Consider the following 21,919-nt stretch of genomic DNA (forward strand, 5'->3'; position numbering starts at 1 on the left):
ATACAGTGTTGCTGTTACACACAGAATGGGGCATGCATCTTGCCAGCCGAAACAGTAATTTGGATTCGGCGCTCGGACAAGGCCCATGCACCTGTGCCGCCCAACTCGCCAGTCTTCATATTTGGTTATGTGCAATGCTCAGAGCAGCGATTTGTTCCGACGTCCGGTTGCCCATAAAACAACAGCCTCACGCACGTCATGGAAGATTTCGGGTCAGGTCAACAACACCAGAACTGGAACAGAAGTAACGGTCAACACGTCAGGGCCAGTCAACCGGCCAGTCGCCCTGCTGCACACTGCCGGCCGGCATGCGGCAGCGCCCGAATGCGTGGGCGCACTGCCGACCCCTCCCCCAGCCTCTCACGCTCACTCACACGCTCGTTCACCCAGACACACACGCTGCCACCCAAAGCACAAGCTTCCCGATAAAGCTTCAATCGCCGCGCATGCACGGCAGCAGCGCCAATAAAACAGCGCCCCACATACGCCTGACAGACACTGTGCAACCACCCAGCCAAGGCGCGCGATGCGCGCCGGCCCCGAGCAGCAATCACTGCTTCCGCCCTCGCCCTACTGGAAGAGCGTGTGCATATGCCCTCGGCAAGTGCCGACTCCCCTGCGCAGCCCTTGCTCTTCCGGCTGCGGCGCTGCACTGCCCACCTAGCTGTTCGCACTCCCTGTTGCCGGCGATGCTGCCGTACCGCCGTCCTCGCTACGCATCCGCTTGCCTGGAGTCCCGCCCGCTCCCTCCTCGGCATCTGCAGCGTCGCTCTGTGGGCTGCGCGGTCGCCGGCCCAGATCCAAACTTGGCCCACGCCCGACCGGCGTGTGCGTTGGCCCATTGGCCACCGCTTCGTCCCCACCCGCCGTCAGCGGCTCCGCCTGAGCCGCCTCCTCGAGAGCCGACTGCTGCTGTGCCTCTTGCTGCTGCGGCTGTTGTGGCTCCTCCTGCTGCTGCTGCTGCGGTTGTGCGTGAGGCTCCGACTCGTCGTCATCGTAATCTACCAGGCCCGGCCACTGCCGGTTACCGCCCGCCGTGCCCTGCGCCCCCGCCGCCCCGTCAGCACCAGCCGTCCCTGCCGCTGCGGCCTCCGGCTCCTGCGCAGCCTGCGGCATCGCCTCATCGCTCCCCGCAGGAGCCCCCGCCGCGCCTTCCGCCTCGGCCTCCACTGGCACCCGGCTCGGCCCGCCCCGCAGCGCCCGCGACCCGTGGTCCCTGCTATTGCTGTCGACTCTGGGCGCCGCGCCGTCGGCGTCGCCCGCGTCCTGCCCTGCCGCTGCTGCATGGTGATGATGCCGCTGCCCGTCTTCCTGCCCGTCCGCCTCGTCGTCTGCGTCCTCGCTGAAGTAATCCTCCTCGTCCTTGTCTGCAGAGTGGATCATCGGGAGCACCGTTTCCAGTCAGATACAAGACGCACCACCATTCCCATTCGGCAACAGAAAATGATAGGACGCGGTCCTGTGCTAGCAACAGGAAATGCTAGGATGCAGTCCACGGGTTCAACGCCGGCGGGTGGCGGGCGGTGACAGATTGCGCGCCGTCAGCCCAAGACGTACCAGTGAGCCCCGCATTCGAAGCGGCAGTGCTGCGGCTCTGGAGCACGCGCCCGCTCACGGCCCAGCCCCCACACTCACCCATATCTCGGTCGTCGCGCCGCCGTCTCCGGTGGTACGGAGGCATGCCGGGTCTGTGTGGCCCCGCCGTGTTGAACACTATCGTGCGCCCCCGGATGTTCGCTGCCGCGCCGCCCGCCGCCGCGGCGGCGGCCGCCGCCGCTGCCGCGTCCGGCGCCTCGGCCGCCGCCCCCGGCGCGCCCTCCACTGCCCCGTTGCCGGCCCGCTCCGGCGCCTGGTCGTACTTGAGCTTCAGCTGCTCAAAGGTCTTGACATAGCTGAACTCATCAAAGCGGTGCCCGTACTGTTCCACCTGTGAGGTGCGCGGCGGGTGAGGTGATGACAGTGAGACGTTGCCGCGGGCGCCATATGCATAGGGCGCTGGTGTGCCTGACCCCTCCCACGCCCCTTAGATCCATTAAACGAGTCCCTGCACTTGTAGACATTGCCTCACCCAGCCATGCAACGCCCCACTCCTTCCGCCTCTCCCGCCCTTCCCGCGTCCCTCCTCCGCACCAGGTGGTCCAGCAGCGGCTTGATGTTCTCCTTGCGTATGAAGTCGATGAGGTCCAGCACCGCGCTGTTGAGCAGGTTGTAGCGCTCGCCGTTCTCAAAGAACACCACCATCAGCGGCCCGAAGCAGTTGTGCCGCAGCAGGTACCTGTGAGGCAGCAGGTGGGGGAAGCCGGGAGCGGGAGCTTGTAAGGGCGGAACGCGTCACACCCTTTCGCTCCACCGCCATCCCACATCCGGTTGGCTGGCTCTCCTATGCCACCCCGTACCCATTGCGACCTCACAGGCCCTCAGGGCCCTGCTCTGCCTCAGAGCTTTACCGCCGCCGCTGCCGGCCCCCACCCACCGAATGAAGAATTCGTCTTTGAGCGCCACACACACGCGCATGAAGCGCACGGTGCCGCACACCAGCCAGCGCTCGCGGCGGTGCAGCAGCTTCAGCACCTTCTCCACAAGGTGCTTGCGCAGCGTGTAGTAGCGTATCCGGTACGAGTGGTTCTGCGTGGATGCGGTGTGTATGTGGGAGCGGGTGTGCTGAGGTTGAGGACGTGATCGCTAGCCGGTTGCGTGGAGCAGCACACGGACAGCGGTATTGCTCGTGTAAGGTAATACGCGGCCTGTTCGAGACAACTGCTCGCTCCCCAGCCCCTCTGCCTCCCTGCCACCACGCCCTCGTTCGCGGGGCTGGCGTGCACGCAGCGCCGGTACTGGCCCCCTGGATTAGGCTAACCCCCCCCGCCTTCCATCAACAGCTCCCCATCTCCAGGCAGCTCCCAGCGCGCCTCCGCCCCCCACCTGCACGCAGAAGCACAGCAGCTCCAGAATGAGCCCCAGGGTCGCCGCCGGCACCGAGCGCGTGCCGGTCGTGTTGATGCTCTGGTCACTGCGGGGCGGAACCGGCACACAGGCAAAGCGGGGGTGAAGGGGATTGTCATCCTCGCACGCTCCTCAATGGCCCGACGGAAAGGCAGGCCCCTTGGCCCCTCACCAGCCCTTGCCATTCACAGCCCCCTAGCCGCCGCCCTCCCTTCACCCGCGCCCGCCCTATCCTCCCAACCCAGCCGCTCTCCCAGCTCCTCCTCACCTGAGTATCACCTCCGTCATCTTGTCCAGGTACTTGTCGTAGAAGACGTCCAGGAACTCGTTCTTCTCCACCGGCGCCTCCATGGTGTCGGGGTCCATCAGCAGCTTCAGCGCCTCGCACACCTGCGCGTCGGCCAGCGGCGGCAGGTGTGTTGAGGGTGCGGCATAACATTGATCTACACGCGGCCCTCGTTCCTTCTGCCTACCGCTAACACATGGGATCACGGCTTCCCGTAAGGAGAACCTCGTGTACGCTGTTTCGTTTTGAGCCCCACGCGTGCCCCTTTCGTCTAGATAGGCCAAGGCTTACACGCCCCGCCCCACCCAAACCTGTCCCTTCCCGCTTTTGCCCAAACCGGGCCACGCACGCCAGTTGCACTGTTTTACCACACGGCCCGCACACCTGCTCCGCCAGCCCCGCATCGGTGCCATCCGTCAGCTCCCGCACCAGTAGCCCGAACAGCGTGTGCTCCTCCTGTCGGCGAGGAGGGCAAATCCAAGTCAGTGGGTTGGGGAACGGCATACTGGCAGTCGGATGACGCCAGGGTGCCCCGCCCCTGCGCCGTGTTCGCTGCTTGAGCGGTATGGTCACTGCGCTGTATCCGCCATGTAAGCGAGGTATGGTCAATGAGATGGCCCGACCGCGCCTGTTGGTCCCCTGCTGGCTTGAGGCTCTGGCACGCTTGGCGGCGCCTGACCGCTCCGCTCGCCTGCCTCCCTCCCACCGCCCCATCGCCCTGCCTCCCCACCTGCTTGTACAGGAACTCCCGCAGCGCCAGCACGTCGTGCTGCATGGAGGACATGAGCACGTCCGTGGCCTTGAGCTTGACGTCGTCCACGCTGTGCATCATGATGCGAGTCACCACCTGCACGCCGGGTGGAGGCGCAGCCGCGCACCGGGGGAAGGAGCAGGGCGTCAGCCGGCAGCCAGGAGCAGACCACCAAATGGCCGGATAGGCTGCAGCAGCCTGTCGTGTCGCCCCTGCCCTCTCGCCACTCTGCGACCAGGCATCGCCGCGGCTGCTGTGGCGGCGGCGGCATGCCAGCCGGTCCGCGCGTCGCTGCGGCCGCTCTGGTCCGCGTCCAGCAACACCAGCGGCTGCCAGCCCTGTCTGCTGCTGTTGCGTTTGGGACCCCGACGCCCGAGCGCCGTACCACAGCGCTTTCTTCGCCCATTCACACACGCAGGTGGTCCCCGCGGCCGCCGCCCCTCACCTCGAACAGCCCCAGCTGCACCAGCCGGTTGAACAGCGAGGCGCGCTGCTGCTGCTGCAGGTGCCGCGCCAGGCTGCAGAACTCCTGTGGGCAGAGATAATGTGGCAGTGCAGAGGTGGTGAGGGGCTGGTGGATTGGGAGGCTCCAGCGCCAGAGCCCCACCACACCTCTGTTGCGCCCTGCCCGCCCTTTACGGCCCTGACTTAGCTCCTCAGACCCATCACCGCACGCCGGACCACTTCCCCCCCCGGCGGATTGTTCATTTCCCGTCTTCAACGGACGACCACCTCCCCGCCCCTGCCTCAAACCAGTACCACCGCCACCACTTCCCCGGCCCCCTCCTGCCGTCACCACCGCACCTGCAGGAACGCCACAAGGTCGTGCCACTGTGCGTCCGCGGGGTCGGCCGACTGCAGCCGCTGGAACAGCTGCGGCAGGAAGGCGCTGTCCGCCATGAGCGCGCCCACCACCTCCATGTTATTGAACAGCGCCAGGGAGGACAGCGTCGCATACGTCGCGTCGTCCAACGACCTGTGTGGTGCGGAGCGCAGCGGGCATGGTGATAGGGGTGGTGAGATGGGTGGCGGATAGAGGCGGAGCTAGCGGTGTGCTGCGTGCTGCAAGCGTCAGTCCCGCCTAATACCCGTGCGTTGCGGGTTGCCCCGCTGTGCCTTCCTTTGCCCTTGCTACGAAGGCAGAGCAGCGGCCTGCCGCCCACACATCCCAAACACCCGACTCCCAACGCCGCTGTCGCTGTCGCCGGCCCCGTGTGCTGCCCCGAGCTCCAGGCGCGCGCCTGCTCCGGCCGCACCTGGGCAGGATGACGTCCTTCAGGTACTGGATGCGGTAAGTCTGGTGGATCTTAGCCAGGATCTGCGCGTTGGTAATGGGCACCACCTCCTGCGCGAGCGCCGCAAGCGACACACAGCCAGCCAGCCGGGGTCAGAAGGGCTCTCAGAACGCAACGCCGCCGTGCCCGACACTCCGGCCCTGAAACCCTAGGCCAGCACCGGCGTCCGCCAGCAAGCAGCTGTGTTGCAGGCCCACGTCGTCCAGAGCCGGGCCTTGCTTCCCCGGTTCTGCTGCAGAGCTCCTACCGCCTTTTGCCCCGCCAGATGAGCAGCCATTAAACATCCCTTTCCTGAACCCAATTCCCACCTGTAACTCGCCCCGCCCACCCTACGCTCTGCCCCGCCTGTCAGCTCGAGCTGCCGCTCAAGCCGCCTTGCTCCTCCGCTCCCTCCCTCCCTCCGCTCCCTCCCTCCCCCCCCACCCATCCCGTCCGCGCCCGCACCTTGAACTGCACGTGGCTCTGCAGGAACTCCCGGTGTTTCTGCGGCTGCTTGACGTCCGGGTCGTACTCCAGCGCCCCCAGCACGTCCATCACGTGCTCCTCCTTCAGCATCTCCTCCAGCACGCTGCTGTCGTTGAGCATGATGGCGCTCCGCACAATGGCGTACATGTGCGTCAGCCCCTCCGTGTTCTCCAGGTCCTCGCATTGCTGCGAGACGACAGGGTGCGAGGGCGCCGACGGGGTGTAGCAGGCACAAACTGAACGCGTTGCCTCGCGCCGGGCGTGCGACCGGCCACCTGGTTCCTACCGGCATTCCCAGGCTGCTCACTCCACCAGCCAAGCTGCCACGACAGCGCCCGACACGCGTGCATTGGCAGTGCCCATCTCACGAGCATGTCCGCCCGCCCGCCATTCATCGCCTCTTTTCTTAGCCCCTGCTGGCTCAACCCTTCCTGCCGCCCACCCTGCCGCCACCACGGCGCAGGCCTGCTGTCTCTGCCTGCCTACCTTGAACAGGTCCAACAGCCCCGCGAGGTAGTTGGGCTTCATGAGCTGCGCAGCTATCCGGTCCCGGTGGAAGGGCGGCACATGCGAGAGCACCTGCGAGCCAGGAGGAGTGCCCAAGCCTTTTCAAGCACCGTTCGCCGCGCGGCACCGCGCCCAGGTGTGTTGCGGCCCCTGTACACACGGCTACTTCTTTGTCCTGCCCAGCTGACCTTCGCAATGTTCTCCAGGTTCCGCAGCTCCGGCGCCGGCAGCTCCATGTCATTGTCCATGAAGTCACCTACACGGATGCCCCACAGGCAGGCCAGCCTGGGTGAGAGACCGGGATGCTAGGCCGTCGCCAACCCCAACAGGGTGGCCGCGTGCCACGGCCTTCGACGGGCCCGCACAACTGCCCCGCGCCCCCACCCCGCCTATCAGCCCCGTGAATCGGACCCGAATTACCATTGCCCATATGCGCGCCGCTAGTCGTCGGCTGCTCGTACTCGTCGCTGTTCGCCTTCCGGTTCCTCGCTTCGTGATCTGGGCGCATGCGGGACCCATGTTTAGACAGCTGAGCGCTTTGGCGCGCTATGCGTCGGGGATACGCCTTACCTTGTTGCCTGAGCCGCTCCTCGCCCTGCACCTGGTTGATCTGCTGCCTGCGGGTCCAAACGGTCCGCGTCAAACCCGTTCCTCGCATGACCGCTATCGTTGGGCAGAGTCGCTGAGACCGCGCTTACCATATGTGCTCGCATCCAACCTGTTCTTGGAAGCTGATAGCAACGTCAGTCGATATCTCCGCGTCATGCCAGGTGATTATCGTTGTTTCTGCATTCAACGAAAGCCAAATTCTGCCTTCAGCGCTGCGCCCAGAGGTCCCGTCCGTCGTCGGTAATGAATTATGCATTACCTGAGCGCGTGTAGATATCCTCGCGGGAGATTTGGTGCACCAGCAGGGTCTTCCCGTTCTCCTCTTCGGAGATTACCACCAAGCCCATAGCTCTCGCTTGCTGCGGCATAGCACCACCGGTCGTGCCATCAGCCAAAAGTACCAAGCAAGCCGATACCGCTTCGTGCGCAGTGTCGGAGGCACGTCTTACACAGCGCGGTCAAGAACCCTTCCGCCGCCTCACCTCCATGTATTCCACGCTGATATGCCCCGTGCCCCGGTCCTCCCATTGCCCCTCCGCATTTAGCTTGTAAACCTTGACCCGGTGAACCATGTATCCGGTCTCTCTCATCGCTGTGTGAAAAACGGGACTTATTTGCTCGGCTGGTCGCAGCGTCGCAAAGTTACTAGGTGCCCATGGTGGGCGGATTCCTACTTAGCATAGTAACACTATTTAGCCATCTTCAACGCGCGTCAAAGGCTGTGGTCAATGGCGGAGTTTCGCTTGAGGTAGCGTTAAGCAATAATACTAGTCTGTGGTCCAGTTTGTTATTGTGTCCTAGTTACTAAATACCACGGGTTGGGTCGTCGGGAGCCCGGTGGGGCCCACTCGGCCCGCAGGATGAGGCTCCGATCGTGAAATACGCGGGAAAGACCAAAAGACTTTTCCCTGCAGCAATACCCCACGACGAGGACTTAACCATATCACATTTCCCGAAGACATGTCTGAACCAGCGTCGGGCGGCAGCGGACAGGATTTTAGCAGCACGGTCGGGGTGCGACTTGTGTCGCAGCTCCGCACTGGGGAGGAATGGACCAAAGCGCCGTGCATTCTTGGCGTCGGTGAGTCGCTTGCTTACAGACACATACACTGAATTTGCAGTTGGCAGCTGTCACCGAGTTTTGGAACCCCTTGTCACCGACACACGTACCCTACCCCGTCCCACCAATCCTGCTCCCCCTGCACACAGATGAAGCCGGACGGTGAGCGTTTGTCAAGCGCCAGTCGTGCCCACCCCCGGGTCAACGGGATACGAATACTTTGTCTGAGCGCGAGTAGGCATGCTCTTGTCATGCCGGCACGGGCAGGCAACACAGCCGCTGCTGACGAGCTGACCTGCCTGCCTCTCGTCCCGCCTGCAGCGGTCCAGTGCTCGGGCCAATGGTGTACGCGTGCGCGTTCACCTCTGTTAGCACAGACATCTCGAGTCGGGTGAGCTTATGCCGGTATGTGCCCATTCGTGTCACGAGTAGGACCAGCATGGAGGTCTGGGGTGCAGCTGGTCTGGCGCACATCAGGGCACTGGAGTCATGTGCGCGGTGGACTGATGTTGGGTTTGACGCATTCCTCTGCAGGGTTACGCGGACTCGAAGACGCTCACGCATGAGACGCGCGAGAAGCTGTTCAAGGCCATTGATGCCGACTCGGGTGAGCAAGGCCGCGAGGGAAGAGCATCTCTGCCTGGTTGGCTGGCCGCCGGCGACCGCGGGGTGTCACCCCACGCCGCTGCCCAAGGCGTCATTCCAGTGTGATGGCTGAACACCCGGCTCCGAAACCACAAGTACGATCCTCCCTTTCCCTGCACATCACTTGCCCCCGTGCCCCACTGACCACGGTACCCGTGCCCGCACACGCTCCTCACCTCATGTGGCTTTTCGCCCCCATACCCTCGGGTGACCGCCCGGCCGCCCTGCTGCTACAGGTGTGGGCTGGGTGGCCCACATCATGTCGGCGCAGTTCATCAGCGGACACATGCTCGGCAGGTGCGGCCAGTGGGCGGCCCAGTGGAGGGTGGGGCAAGAGGGGTTGCGAGAGCCAAACTCTGTGCGCTGGCGGGGCAATGGGGGTAAGTCGTCTATGGAAGATGGGGGCGCCGCCAGCGCGCAGAGGAAGGGGCTTGGGCGGCGGACAGCCGGCCTTTCCGCAGGCCACCAATCTCAGCACCCTGCACTATGTACTCCCTCACAAGCCGTGCTCGCCAAAGCCACTCCTTCACATGCCGTGCTCGGCAAAGCCACCTGTTGCGCACCTGACTCCTCAGTTCCCAAAGGCTTCCCGCCCCTAATACCCACACACCACACCGCACGTCGCCAGGGACAAGACCAGCCTGAACGCGCTGGCCTTTGACGCCACCTGCGCCATCATCCGCCGGGCGCTGGAGTCGGGAGCCAACGTCAAGCAGGTGGGGTGCTGGGCGAGGTGGGGCGGGGTGCTGGGCAAGGTGGGGTGGGACGCGGGGTGGTGCGGGATGGGAAGGAGGGCGGTGCGAGCGAGGCGGGAGGCGTCACAGTCCCTTGGCACGAGGCTTGGGGGGAGGTAAGGCTGAGGGGCGGTATGCCGCAGCCCACGGAGTCAACCCCACGATGCCCAGAATCCAAACCCGAACCCGAAACACGCCCTACCTCCATCGCCACCTCCCGCCTGCAGGTGTACGTGGACACGGTGGGCGACGCCGACCGCCACCGCGACCGCCTCAGCCGCGCCTTCCCCGGCTTGGACTTCACCGTGTGCCCCAAGGCCGACTCGCTGTGAGCGTGTGTGTGAGCGTGTGGGGGGGGGGCCCAGCAGGGTTTGGGGGAGGCCTAGTTCAGTCCGGAACCCAGGACAATGCCGCGAATGGTTGCCCCAGGAGCCAGCCAACTTCAAACCCCAAACTCCGCACCCCACAGTGACGGGGCGCGGGTGCTGGGAGTTTACCAATGTACTTGTTGCTGACCTGCGCGTACGTTACGTGTCAACCGCGTGCCCCTGCAGGTACCCGATTGTCAGCGCGGCCAGTATCGTGGCCAAGGTCATTCGCGACAAGTCGCTAACGGACAGCCAAAAGGTGAGGCAGGGGGGTTCCGGCGTGGGGTTTCGGGCGCACGACTAGTTGCGCAAGTGTGAGTGTGAGATTGCAGCAGGGGGCGCAGTGTTGCCTTCAAGCTTCAGCAATACCAGCGCTTGAGTTGTCAAGAGGCTCAACGAGCACAACAAGGTTTGCGCCAACCAATATTTGGGGACCTGCGCCCAACGTAATGCCAACCACGCGCTCGGTGCCGCGCCCTGCCCCCGCCTTGCAGAGCCTTGGATTGACCGGGGAGGTCGGCACAGGGTAAGTGGGCACGGGGTGCGCAAGCTGCCGCTGCCGCCGCCCTGTGCCTGCGCGCATGCTGCGCCGCCGTGTTGAAGTGCTCTAGCGCCTGCGTGCCTGTAGCTGTTTGTGCCAGGAAAGCACATGCAACAGAAACGACACATGCGTGCCGCCCATGCAATGGACCGTCTCACCCTTGCGTGCGCGCGAGTCACTAAGTGCTTGTGGTTGCTCGCAGCTACCCCGGCGACTCCGCCACCACCACGTGGCTCAAGCAGCACATGCACCCGCTGTGGGGCTTCCCGCGCCTGGTGCGCCACAGCTGGGAGACCTGCTCGCGGTGCGTGTGGCCGGGAGGGGCAGGGGCTGGGATGGCTTGGAGCATGGCGGCTACTGGAACCAAACCCAAAGCCAAAGGCGGGGTGCGCTGGAAGCGTGAAGATGGACGGGTGGCGCTCCATGGGAGGGTGGGGCGGGTTGGCCATCTTGACTGGAAAGGCTGGATAGCAGGGCTGGTCAAAGGCGAGACGGGCGGGGAGCCCAGCGCTGTTGGTGCGGGACTGTGCGGCATGGACGTGTAGGTGTCGCGTAGCGGTGGACCTGATTCGGGTAGCCCGCCACACGTTCCCCATCTGCATGCCTCCCGCTGTGTCCACGACGTGGCCATTCTACGCTGTCGCCGCTTCCACACGTGCATTTGCAACAACATTTCTCACACGCAAGCCCCTATCTCACGTATAACCTCCCCGCACCCCACCCCTCAGCATGCTGGAGCCGCCCGAGGGCGTGGGTCTCAAGTTTGAGGCGGACGAGCAGGGTGATGACAAGGACGGCGGCGCGGCGGCGGCGGCGGGGCAGCAGCGCCTGGCGTTTGCGCGGCCGGGCGGCGCGGGCATGCTGGAGAGCAGCGGCCTGGGGCGGCACACCTTCTTCAGGTGCAGTGTGTGTGTTTGAGAGCACAAGAAGGAAACACGCTGGAATAGAACTGAGCTGCGGTGGGACGCTGTGGGTGGTGGAGGGGTGGGTGGTTGTGAAGGGTTGCGGATGGGGTTGAGGCTGCCGCCAAGGGGCGCAGGATGGGAAGCGCTACGGTAACACGAGCGTTTCCAGGGTCGCAGAAAACGCTGCTGACCTGCATGCGCGGCTACGGTGATGAGGACAGGAAAGGGCCGTCAGGGCTTGACTACGCTTATGTCTGTGCATGGCCCTACAGGATGCGGAAGCTGCAGCGGATAGCGGAGGCGTTCTGAGACACGCCCAAGCATTGAGCAACGTGGACTTGAGAGGACAGCTGGATCTCGTGGACATGGGCGGACAGCTGACGTGATGGGACACACGGCAGGATGACACGGTCCGTGCAGGACGGCGCTTGGGCATGAGGGCATCCAGAGGAATGCTGCGGGCTGCACGTGGTGCGGCAATGGTCGAGAATGCTTGTGTTTATGGCTGCGGCAGGCAGCTTGGCTTGCATCGGCACGGCGGGCGATGTGGCATGTGAATTGATAGACCAGATGAGCATGCCTTGTCGGTGGCGCACCTGTGATATCCAGGGGATAGTCTCTCCAAGGGGCAGGGGGCGTGGGGAGGGGGAGGGGGAAAGGGCGGTTTTAAGCGGAGCTTCTAGTAAACTTGAACGGAACTTAAGACAGGTTTTGAAGGAGGGAAGCGGAGAAATAGGCTGGCGAGGAAGCGCATGCTTGGTAGGCGAAGGCCGAGGAGAGAAGGGCGGGGGAACCGCCGTGTGTCGGAAGATGGGCCCCAATGCGTGAACGTGGCTCGAAAGACGGACTGTTTTTGGTTGCATCGGTATCGTGCGAGCTTTTATTTACTTTACTTTGCGTTTTGGCGTACTAGCCGTGAACGGCTCGGGAGCCGAGGGCTAGTTTGTCTTTTCATGGCTCTCTTGAGCACTATTCCTGCTATTGACGCTGAACTGGCACGCATCGAGCTCTCGGCGGCACAACAGTCTGCTTACAACAACAGGCTTGCGCAGATTGAGGCTCGGCGTCAGCTAGCGGCAAGTGCCCTTGAGGCTTTGCCCAGTGGGCGTAGAACGCGCAACAGCGTTGGTGCGGCCGACAATCGCGCCGAACAGGTCGCAGCGATCGAGCAGCTAGGAGATCAGGATGTCGCAAAGTTGGAGACACCCACGTTTAAGCAGCTGAAGGCGCGCGTGCAGCATATCCAGGTCCTGTCCGCGCGCAAGGCGGAGCTGGTACAGCGGAAGGAGGAGCTGGAGAAGCAGCTGAAGCTGATTAACGGTGGGGCGGCACAGGAGGAAGCCCTGGGCGAGTTGGCGCTGGACGCCTCACTGTGCGATGACGATGCTGAGCTGGGCGCGGGGCAGCCGCAGGGCAGGGGAAAGCAGAAGCAGCAAATGACAGAGAAAGCAGCGCAGCAGAAGGTTGGGCGCGGGAAGACGGCGGCTCAGCGGCGGGTTGGGACTGGCGCCGTTGGCAGCGGCGCGGCCAAGTCCGCTCGCCCGCCGCTTCCCCCCCTGCTGGCGGCGGAGGAGGACGACTTCGCAGAAGGCAGCGAGCAGGACGTTGAGACAGCGGCGTTACGGCGGGTCGGGATCACAGCAGGCATCAGCGGCCCGGCAGGGGGCGGCCGAGCGGGCCTGCGGGCCGCTCCGGCCGCCCCTGCGCCCACACCGACGGCTGCGCGGCAGCCAGCCGTTGTGCGCGCGGATGCGGTCAGCGACATTATGCAGGGCCTGGACAAGGACATGCACATGGAATTGATCTTGAACACCACGCCGGCGTTCAAGGAGATTCTGATGGGAGCAGGCATACAGCTGGCGGGCAGCAACGTGCCAGCTTTCCAGCAGCACCTCCAGAAGACCATCCAGGCCCTGGAGAAGGAGCAGCGGGAGCAGCAGGAGCTGGCCACGTGCTCGGCCCTCAGTGAGCGGACCTCAGCGGCGCTGCGAGGCATGGCCCTGGCTCAGAAGGTCACGGAGCTGCTCCGTTTCGAGCAGCTGCTGCCGGACCTGGTCAGGGCCGCTGGGGGCAGCTTCCCGGCTTTCCTGGAGGCCATGCGCCACCCCAGGCCGGAGGTGAAGCAGATGCTGGAGGGCGCGGCGCTGCTAGAGCAGATCAAGGCGCGCCACCGGCCGCTGACAGCGGGGGGCGGGGAGAGCAGATATGGCGAGGAGCCGGCGCTGAAGCGGCAGCGGCCTTACGGACTCGCGCCTGGAAGAGGTGACGTCTGAAGGTGCGTGAGGCCCTGGCCTAAGCTATGTGCTCTTATTTTTCGCAAAATCAGCCCGTGGCACGGGGAAACAGCCTCCGGGTGGGCGCCCGGGTGACCGAGAACGCCCCCGGTTTGAGTAATCCGGGCGATCAAAAACTTCCCGGGGATTGGTGCCCGGGTGACCGAGAACGCCCCCGGTTTGGGTAATCCGGGCGAGCAAAAACCCCCCGGGGATTGGCGCCCGGGTGACCGAGAACGCCTCCGGTCTGGCGTCCGGGTGACCGAGATCGCCCCCGGCCGAAGGTCGGGTGACAATTATGCGTGTCAGCCTTGTCCACGCAGGTTGCGCACTTGCCGATGTCGGAGACACGCTGATGCACAAGGCCTGAGGAGTGACAGGAGTCGGCGGCGGCCGATGCCGCGGCCGGCTTTACGAGGGGCGCGGCAGTGCTCATCCGTCGGACGGGGAAGCGTCAGCAGCAGCGGGAGCCGCGCCTGTGGGAGCACTTGCGGGCGAACTGGGCGGTCGCCGAGTTGGAATTGGTGCGGGGGGACTCCGCTTGGAGCGGAGGGTTTTCTTCTGTGGGGCCCGCTGGGATCTGAGCGCCAGCATAGGTGGGGCTACAAGAGAGTTGCAGATGCTTAGAGCAGAGGGTGCTGTCTGTGGGGCCCGCTGGGATCTGAGTGCCAGCATAGGTGGGGCTACACGAGAGGGGCAGCTGCCGGTACGCTGGCGAGTCTTGAGCTGTCGGTATTAGGAGGGATTGGTGTGGGGGGTGGTCTCTGCCCGGCAACTAGGAATGGCCGGGCAGACCCGTGCTGGTTATTAGGCGCCGTAGAAATTAGACGGCCGCGGGGCTGGGGCCAAGGGAAGCGGCGTGCGACTGTGTTTAGGCACGCCGCCCAAGTAAGGGCACAGCCGCTTACTCCCCATATCCATTTGCCCTCCCCGGGTGATGAACGTTTGCAAACTTGAGCAAGACGGTGATCATGACTTGCATTGCGGTATGTGGAATGCTGTAAATGGTGGGTGATTGTTTCGTTTCCGAAGCCTGCCCTCAGCAGCCCTCCATCTCAAAGGGCGGTTTTAAGCGGAGCTTCTAGTAAACTTGAACGGAACTTAAGACAGGTTTTGAAGGAGGGAAGCGGAGAAATAGGCTGGCGAGGAAGCGCATGCTTGGTAGGCGAAGGCCGAGGAGAGAAGGGCGGGGGAACCGCCGTGTGTCGGAAGATGGGCCCCAATGCGTGAACGTGGCTCGAAAGACGGACTGTTTTTGGTTGCATCGGTATCGTGCGAGCTTTTATTTACTTTACTTTGCGTTTTGGCGTACTAGCCGTGAACGGCTCGGGAGCCGAGGGCTAGTTTGTCTTTTCCCACCCGCCCACCCTACTTGATTATAAGCTTATGGAGGCTTTGCTACCTAGCGCGGTTTTGAGTCACTCTTGTGTTTTTCGTCCCGGGGGGTGGTCTCTGCCCGGCAACTAGGAATGGCCGGGCAGACCCGTGCTGGTTATTAGGCGCCGTAGAAATTAGACGGCCGCGGGGCTGGGGCCAAGGGAAGCGGCGTGCGACTGTGTTTAGGCACGCCGCCCAAGTAAGGGCACAGCCGCTTACTCCCCATATCCATTTGCCCTCCCCGGGTGATGAACGTTTGCAAACTTGAGCAAGACGGTGATCATGACTTGCATTGCGGTATGTGGAATGCTGTAAATGGTGGGTGATTGTTTCGTTTCCGAAGCCTGCCCTCAGCAGCCCTCCATCTCAAAACGGGAATGGGTGCGCCATCAATGAACAGACTCTAAAAGTAGGCCCTGCGTTCTCCTCGGTGCATGTTGTAAAACAGTATGGACAGCGCCAACACACTTGTAGACATCCTGCACGTGCTGCCCGTTGACGCGAGGGCACTCATCTTACGGAATGGCGAGACATTTTCGCCCAAGTCCGCCGTCTGGCGGCTTGTCAGCTCGGATCTGCGGCAGCTCTATGACAGCACCATTACGCATGCTCGCCTGCGTATGTTATCAGCGACTTGGCCCAGGCGACCTTCGCAGCTCGCACACGGCGCCTCGCCTTTGTTCAGGTTTGCCCGCTGCCGCCGGCTAGACCTGGATGTCCTAGCCTCAGCCGACTCGGGCCCCCTCGCAGCCGTGCTCGCTGGCACCACGCCAGAGGCGCGACTGCGCATCGCGCACCTCACAGCCAGCGGGCAGGGCTTTGGCCGGCTGCGGCTTCTGCAGACAGCCGCGGCGCTGCTGCCTGGCCTGTCGGTGCTGGAACTGAACGGAGGAGACGCCAACGACACCCCCGGCCAAGGTCCCGGAGGCGGCCCAGCTAGGTGCAGCAGCGTGTGCAGCGCGCTGGGTGACGCCGGACTGCCCCGGCTTCGCTGCCTGACTCTAACCCTCAAGTCGAAGCACGAGGTCTGCTGTCTGGGCGCGCTTGCAGGCTGCCCGCAGCTAGCCGAGCTGACCCTGCGCTTCGGTCTGGAAGGCGATATTTTGGCCCTGAGCAGCGCTGCTGCCGGCGCCTGCCCGCCCCTGCTGGAAGCGGCCCTGCACGGCTTGTCGCAGCTACCTCGCCTGCAGCGCCTGGTGGTGGGGGGCGAGTACCTGCAGGGCCGCTGCCCGCAGGTCCTGGAGCTGGCGGGCCGCCGCCGCCCACCCAGCCTGCGCAGCCTTACGCTGCTAGGCCGGCCCAACAACGGTGCGACGGTGGAGATCGTCTTCGAGCCGGCGGGCGGCGTGCCTCCCGAGGGCGCGGCGGCGTCGGCGGCGGTGGCGGCAGCGGCGGCGGCAGCGGCGGCGGCAGCGGCGGCGGCGGCAGCAGCGTTGGCGGCAGCGGTAGTGGCAGCGGTGGCGGCAGAGGTGGCGGCAGCCGGTGCGTCCGTACCGGGGGCGGTATCGGAGGCCGCAGGTGGCGTCTGGCGCATCGCCCGCATGCAGCTGAGCATGGCGCAACTGGAGTGGCACGAGCGGCGGGCGGTGGCGCCGGCCCTGTTGGCTGCTGTCGACAGCCTGGGGCAGTGGGTAGTTCCGGAACTGGCCTTTAGCAGCCCGAGCAGCCCGGTCTGCCCGCATGGCGGCCAGTGGGAGCTGTCGCCGGAGGAAGTGTTGGAGCCGGAGTCGGCTTGGGCGCAGCTGATGGCTCGCTGCCAGCGTGTGGACGCAGACCAGCTGCCCGGGCTTCGCGGCGTGGGGACCTACAACCGGTTTGGGTTCCGCAAGCTGCCGGTGTTGCTGGCGGCTGCAAAGGTGATGGGGCTGCCGCGTGTGCTGGAGCTGCAGCACGGCGAGTGGCGCTGCCGCGAGGCAGCGTCTGCCGTTGGCGCGGCCACAGCAGCAGAGGCAGCGGTGGGTGCGGCGGCGGCGGTGGACGGTGGCACGGCGCCTCTTGGTCAGGGCGTGGCAAGCCAGCTGCAGCAGCTGCGGCTGGGTGCTGATTGCGGCGGCGGCGGCAATGGTGGTGGCGGCGGGCTGCCGCTGCACCTGGACACCGCCACACCTGAGGAGGTGCTGCGGGAGGCCGTGGAGCGGCTGTGGGCGGAGATGGAGCATGGCAGCAGTGCTGAGGCGGCGGCGGGAAGGACCTGCACAAGTGGCGGCGGCGGCTGCGGGAACAGTAGCGGCACTGCGCGTCTGACAAGGGCGGTGCTTGCCCTGCGCGGAACTCTGCCGCCTGCGCCAGAGAAAGCCCAATGTGACGCGGATTGGGATGATTGGCTTCAGCAGGCGACGAGCTCATGCTTCGCCACAACTCCTGCCCCAGCTTTGGCCGACGGGGCACAGCCGCCAGCAGCTGGGCTTGGCCCGGGGGCTACGAGCACAGCGGTCCAGCAGGCGCCACTGCCCAACCTGCGCTGCAGTGTGCGCTACGGCACGCACATCGCGGCGCCGGGTGTGGGCCTGCTGCTGCTTGATTGCCCGTCGCTTGCGGTCGCTGAGCAGTTGGTTGCGCATGTGCGGGTCGGTGGCGCTGGCGCAGTGGCGGCGCTGGTGGTCCAGGAGCGCGCGGCGGACTGCGCTGGGTCCGCCCATGCCGGCGCCGCCCTCAAACATCATGTCTTTCAGGTACCGTATGCTTTGCGCAGTGCGCAGTGTCTCGCGCGCATCGGCTTCTCGTGGGTGCACGCGCCTGCGGCCCCTACCAATGCACATAGCACACATATCTGTATCTGCCATCATCCCCTGCATGATGCAGGTCCTCGAGGAGGTGTGGGCCCGGCCTGCGTCCATAGCCGCCACCGCTGGCGGCGGCGGCCCTGCTAGCGGCGGCCCTGCTAGCGGCGGCAGTCGGGTCGACGAGGTGGTGTTGGGGCGGGTTGAGCGGCTGCTGGCGCTTGACAGGGGCGTGCGGGGGCTGTGGTCATACGCTGCGTTCTCATTGGAGGACTCGGGCGACGGCAGCGACGACTCGGATGATGTGTACTACGGCTACGGGGCGCGGCACTACTACGACCCGTACGACAATGACGAGCTTGACGACGGCGGTGGGCGCGAGGGGGGGTACGACGACTACGATTTTGATGGTGGCGAGTTCTGACACAGGAAGGCGGGCGGACGTCACATCGTGTACTCATCGCATTTGTAGCGAGTTCTGCTCAAGTCTGTTGTTTGCGAGTTGCGGGCATGACTGCGCGTGTACGGTGCATGGGGCGGGCTGCTAAGGCCGAGTTGGGTCGAGCGTGCAGGCCAGTGTTGTGGAAAGGATGTGATAGCGAAGCACTGGCAGAGAGTCGTGTGGGACGGTGGCAGAATCCTGTGTAACAGAAGTACAGTGCGCTCCACGGGTGCGATATGCCCCCACGGTATTAATGCCATTCGTGGCTCTCGCCAACGCCGCGTAACAGAAGTACAGAAGCTCGATTTACATATGCCTCCCTCCCGCATTCCAGAACTCCCTAGCTGCCTCAATGGCTTCCCACAGTCTCCCTCGGTCTTACTAACCGTGCCCCAGGTGCCAAGCTCACTCGTCTCTCTTGTGTGCCAGGATGCCCCTTGCACCGGCACCTCTCGCGTTCATGTCCACAGACCTGCACGTGCGCGCGCACAACGCGTCCACACGACTTGTGAATTGCACCGACCGTGCCGACCGCAGCACCGCACGGCAACACGCTAAACCCACACCTAATGCGTAAAGCGCACACGGGCGCTCATAAGTTTCTGGACAGCAGTCTACTCACACACGCGGCTGGCAGGCCCGCCGGCTACGCGAGAGCATCACGCCAGCTGTGCGCCTGCCGATACCGCGCCCCGCGTCCTGGCGGTGCACCTCCTGCCGCACACTACTACCCGGTAGCTCCCCTGTTGACCCCTTGACTAGACCCTAGGCCCGACCGACCAGGCCATCCTCTGTAGTAGGGTTTGAAGTTCAGCCCTTATGCAACAGGATGGCACCACGAACCACCCCGCGCACTCCACCAGGGCCAGCCCAGCACCCTACGCAACGCTCGACAGCAGGCGACGACCGCAGCCCGCCACAGCGCCCGGTGGATGGGCGCTGAGGTCTCCCTCCCTCCGCCGCGCGCCTGCACCACTCGTCCACCGCCCACCTGCACCTACCCGCCCCCTCCCCCTGCTCCTGCTCCGCAGCACCGCGCCGCGACAGCCGCGCGCTTTACTGCTGCGCGCACTGCACGCGTTGCCCGCGCGGCATGTCGTCGTCATCGTCATCCGACTCGTAGCTGGCGCCCGCGCTCTTGCCCACGTTCACACGGCTCTTGAGCTCCTGCTCAATGTCGGCCACGTTGGTGATGCGGTGCACCTCCTCCGCCTCGTCCGTGTCCATGGCCGCGCCGTTGTTTTGCGACGCCGCCGCCGGCAGCGCGCCGCGAATGGCGGCGGCCTGTGCCGACGTGACGGACTCGGGGAAGTCCACGTTGAAGCGCACGTACATGTTGCCCTTCATGAATGGCCGGCCCTGGAAGGGCATGCCCTCGTCCGGCAGGCACTTGAATGTCCCGGGCTTGATCACCTCGCCTGTGGTGGTAGGGGTAAGGAGGAGGGGCGCGAGGGAGGGAGGGTGCGATGGTGGTGGCTGCTGGGAGCGGAGCTGCAGGCGCGTGGGCTTTCCTTGGCACGCCGGCTCTAAGATGGCCGGTGAGCCCACGCCCCGCCCCCGTGGCATCCGTAAGCATGCCGCCAAGCCCCTTTTCCTCCTCACTCGAACGGCTCGCCTGGACCATGTGCCAAGCCCTGCTCCCGCTTCGCGTTCAACCCCAGCTCCTCAGCCCCGCCCGCCCACCCCTTGTTCCCCTTCGTTCTGGGGCTCGAGCCAATTTCTCAGCCCAGTTCGCACCCCCACACCCTCTGCCGCCCGCTGCACCCACCCTCGGGGATGGTCACGCGCAGCAAGCGGCCGTCCAGGTGCTTGAAGTTGAAGGTGCAGCCCGTGAGCGCCTCGCGCAGCGAGATGTGCCGCTCCATCACCAGGTCCACGCCCGCGCGCTGGAACACGTCGTGCTCCTTCTGCACGATCACCAGGATGATGTCGCCGGGCGCCAGGCCCGGCTCCGTGCAGCCCGCCTCGCCGCGCAGCACGATGCGGCTGCCGTGCTTCATGCCCGGCTCGATGTGCACCTCGAACGTCTTCTTGTCAGACACCAAGCACTTGCCCTTGCAGGCCGTGCAGGAGTCACCTGGGCGGAGGGGGAGGGCGAAGGGAGAGGAGGAGGAGAGTTGGGTTGATGTGGGTCGGGCCGGGTATGGGGTGTGGATGCGTTGCGTTGCGTTGGCTGGATGCTTTGGGTCGGCTGAGCCCGCAAGACGCGGTACGCAGACAATGATACCGCATGACTGTACGCGTAAGGCTTCTCATCGTCAGCTGCTGGTGTCTGACACCGTGCTGCTGCAGGTCTGGTCTGGTCATCAGCTCCGTATGGTTTGTGGTCTGTGCAAATGCCCAACTCGCGCACCGCAACCTACGCGTGTTTATTATGCCTTCCTCCAGCCCCGTGTCCCACATCAGAGACGCCCAACGCCCGCTCCACTTCTGGGATGCCTCGCACCCTCTCCGTTCTGAGTTTGCCCCAGCCCCCTCCCCGCCGCTTACTGGGTGGGCAGTTGTATCCGGAGCCGGCGCAGCCCGAGCAGCGCGACTGGATCTGCTGCATCATGCCCGGGCCCAGCGGGCGCAGGTGCACCTGCACACCCGTGCCTTGGCAGGTCTGCGCGGGGCGGAGGGAAATGGCCATTGGTGCATGCGGGCTGGTTAGGCGCGGCGGCAACGTCATAAACGAGAGCTGGCAGTAATTGCGAACATGACCACACAGAACCTGCATAGCTGCGCTGGAGGTTCAACCTCCAACCGTTTAGCCAGCAAGCGGTGCACGACACCCCGCTAGGCACCTTCCGCCTGTGGTGGCTGGTGCAACACCCCTCGCGCAACATCCATTACCCCAATCGCCGTGCTTACGTTGCACTCGTAGCGCTTTCCGGACTTGGAGCCGGAGCCCTTGCAGCCGTCGCAAGGCAGCTGCCGCGACATGGACAGCTTCCTGCAGGGCCACGTCAGTCCGCGCAAGGTCAAGCGACATGCCGATGCACATGTGCGTGTAGATGCACCCCTGCAGACGTCTTCCATCATCTCAAAAGCCGCACACCGGCCCCTGAAGCCTTCCGCGGAGCTTGTACTCACTTGGTGCCGCCCGCGTAAAGGTCCTCGAGCGGGACCTGCAGCTTGTGCACCACATCCTCGCTCTTGCGCTCGCGCTGCCGGCGTCCACCTCCGCCTCCGCCCATACCGAACATCTGCTCGAACAGGTCGGACATGCCACCGCCGTGGCCGCCAGCGTTGCCCATGCCCTCCTTGATAGCGTCCTCGCCATACTGTCGCGGGGGGTGCCGTGGAAAGGTCGGTAAGCGCGCCAACGCAAAGCCACCAGCGACAGCGCACCCGGGCCGCGTACCTGGTCGTAAATTTCCCTCTTCTTGGGGTCTTTTAGCACGTCGTAGGCCTCGTTGATCTCCTTGAACTTATCAGGGTCGCCGCCTGCGTAAATCCCGCCGCCCGTTTGTAAGCTCAGAGGAGCACCTTTCGCCATTTTAAGCCCTTCCCTTGGCAAGCCATAGCAAAAGCCTCACCCTTGTCGGGGTGCAGCTTCAAAGCCAGCTTCCTGTGCGCCTTCTTGATCTCATCAGGGTCTGCATCCTTGCTAACGCCCAGCAGCTCATAGTAGCGGCTGTTGTTGCTCTTCTTAGGCCCTGCTGCTGGGCCCCCGCGGCCACCGCCTGGCATTTCTCCAAAGCCCCCGGGCATACCGCCCATCCCGCCGAACGGGAACCCTCCAAACATTGTTATACTTTACGATTCTAAATGCAACTTAAGTACGTGACTTTGCAGGACACCTGTTAGTGCTCAGGGTCGATGTTTGGGCTGAGGTCCCGAGGGAATGGGCCGCGCCTCGGCCCTAGAAGCGCCGCGAAGCCCTGCCGTTTCGCGAGACCTGTGCCCCTCGCCTGTGTCCGGGTGCTATGCACTGCAGATTTTCACTATGTTTCACTCCCAAAGCCTACAAAACCGCACGCAGCACACAGAACCGAGTCGCACGCAGATCCTCA

At 64.5% G+C, this 21,919-nt stretch overlaps 5 protein-coding genes across 7 annotated transcripts; 3 read left to right on the forward strand and 2 right to left on the reverse strand.

Annotated features, from left to right (window-relative positions):
* Positions 1–2: 2 nt before the first annotated feature.
* Positions 3–7,658, reverse strand: CHLRE_17g701300v5 (uncharacterized protein). The gene is made up of 19 exons (XM_043071917.1): positions 7,339–7,658; positions 7,116–7,215; positions 6,946–7,033; positions 6,818–6,864; positions 6,668–6,745; positions 6,436–6,503; positions 6,227–6,319; positions 5,720–5,926; positions 5,237–5,325; positions 4,785–4,956; positions 4,426–4,509; positions 3,960–4,076; positions 3,614–3,685; positions 3,212–3,333; positions 2,923–3,010; positions 2,474–2,625; positions 2,131–2,275; positions 1,636–1,927; positions 3–1,367 (listed from the first exon to the last, which is right to left on the reverse strand). The coding sequence occupies exons 2-19, from the start codon at positions 7,201–7,203 to the stop codon at positions 661–663; spliced, it is 2,709 nt and encodes a 902-aa protein (XP_042914376.1). The 5' UTR covers positions 7,204–7,215; positions 7,339–7,658; the 3' UTR covers positions 3–660.
* A 120-nt stretch (positions 7,659–7,778) lies between these two features.
* Positions 7,779–11,890, forward strand: CHLRE_17g701350v5 (uncharacterized protein). Of its 3 annotated transcripts, none has more exons than XM_043071920.1 (12): positions 7,779–7,937; positions 8,066–8,078; positions 8,238–8,307; positions 8,451–8,523; positions 8,798–8,858; positions 9,190–9,277; positions 9,523–9,623; positions 9,850–9,922; positions 10,158–10,189; positions 10,407–10,508; positions 10,933–11,103; positions 11,382–11,890. In XM_043071920.1, the coding sequence occupies exons 3-12, from the start codon at positions 8,257–8,259 to the stop codon at positions 11,416–11,418; spliced, it is 789 nt and encodes a 262-aa protein (XP_042914377.1). In that variant the 5' UTR covers positions 7,779–7,937; positions 8,066–8,078; positions 8,238–8,256; the 3' UTR covers positions 11,419–11,890. The 3 variants fall into 2 exon arrangements, with proteins under 3 accessions (XP_042914377.1, XP_042914379.1, XP_042914378.1); XM_043071919.1 differs by lacking the exon at positions 8,066–8,078 and having other exon boundaries at positions 7,779–7,944.
* An 88-nt stretch (positions 11,891–11,978) lies between these two features.
* CHLRE_17g701400v5 (uncharacterized protein) lies at positions 11,979–14,400 on the forward strand. The gene is made up of 2 exons (XM_043071921.1): positions 11,979–13,384; positions 13,706–14,400. The coding sequence occupies exon 1, from the start codon at positions 12,063–12,065 to the stop codon at positions 13,380–13,382; it is 1,320 nt and encodes a 439-aa protein (XP_042914380.1). The 5' UTR covers positions 11,979–12,062; the 3' UTR covers positions 13,383–13,384; positions 13,706–14,400.
* A 728-nt stretch (positions 14,401–15,128) lies between these two features.
* Positions 15,129–18,100, forward strand: CHLRE_17g701450v5 (uncharacterized protein). Its single transcript, XM_043071922.1, has 2 exons — positions 15,129–17,431; positions 17,562–18,100. The coding sequence occupies exons 1-2, from the start codon at positions 15,209–15,211 to the stop codon at positions 17,901–17,903; spliced, it is 2,565 nt and encodes an 854-aa protein (XP_042914381.1). The 5' UTR covers positions 15,129–15,208; the 3' UTR covers positions 17,904–18,100.
* A 16-nt stretch (positions 18,101–18,116) lies between these two features.
* CHLRE_17g701500v5 (uncharacterized protein) lies at positions 18,117–21,838 on the reverse strand. Its single transcript, XM_001691546.2, has 7 exons — positions 21,443–21,838; positions 21,268–21,350; positions 20,997–21,187; positions 20,775–20,856; positions 20,412–20,526; positions 19,690–19,998; positions 18,117–19,339 (listed from the first exon to the last, which is right to left on the reverse strand). The coding sequence occupies exons 1-7, from the start codon at positions 21,651–21,653 to the stop codon at positions 18,978–18,980; spliced, it is 1,353 nt and encodes a 450-aa protein (XP_001691598.2). The 5' UTR covers positions 21,654–21,838; the 3' UTR covers positions 18,117–18,977.
* Between the last annotated feature and the right edge of the window lie 81 nt (positions 21,839–21,919).

This window comes from Chlamydomonas reinhardtii, chromosome 17 (assembly GCF_000002595.2).
Source record: "Chlamydomonas reinhardtii strain CC-503 cw92 mt+ chromosome 17, whole genome shotgun sequence".
NCBI lineage: Eukaryota > Viridiplantae > Chlorophyta > Chlorophyceae > Chlamydomonadales > Chlamydomonadaceae > Chlamydomonas > Chlamydomonas reinhardtii.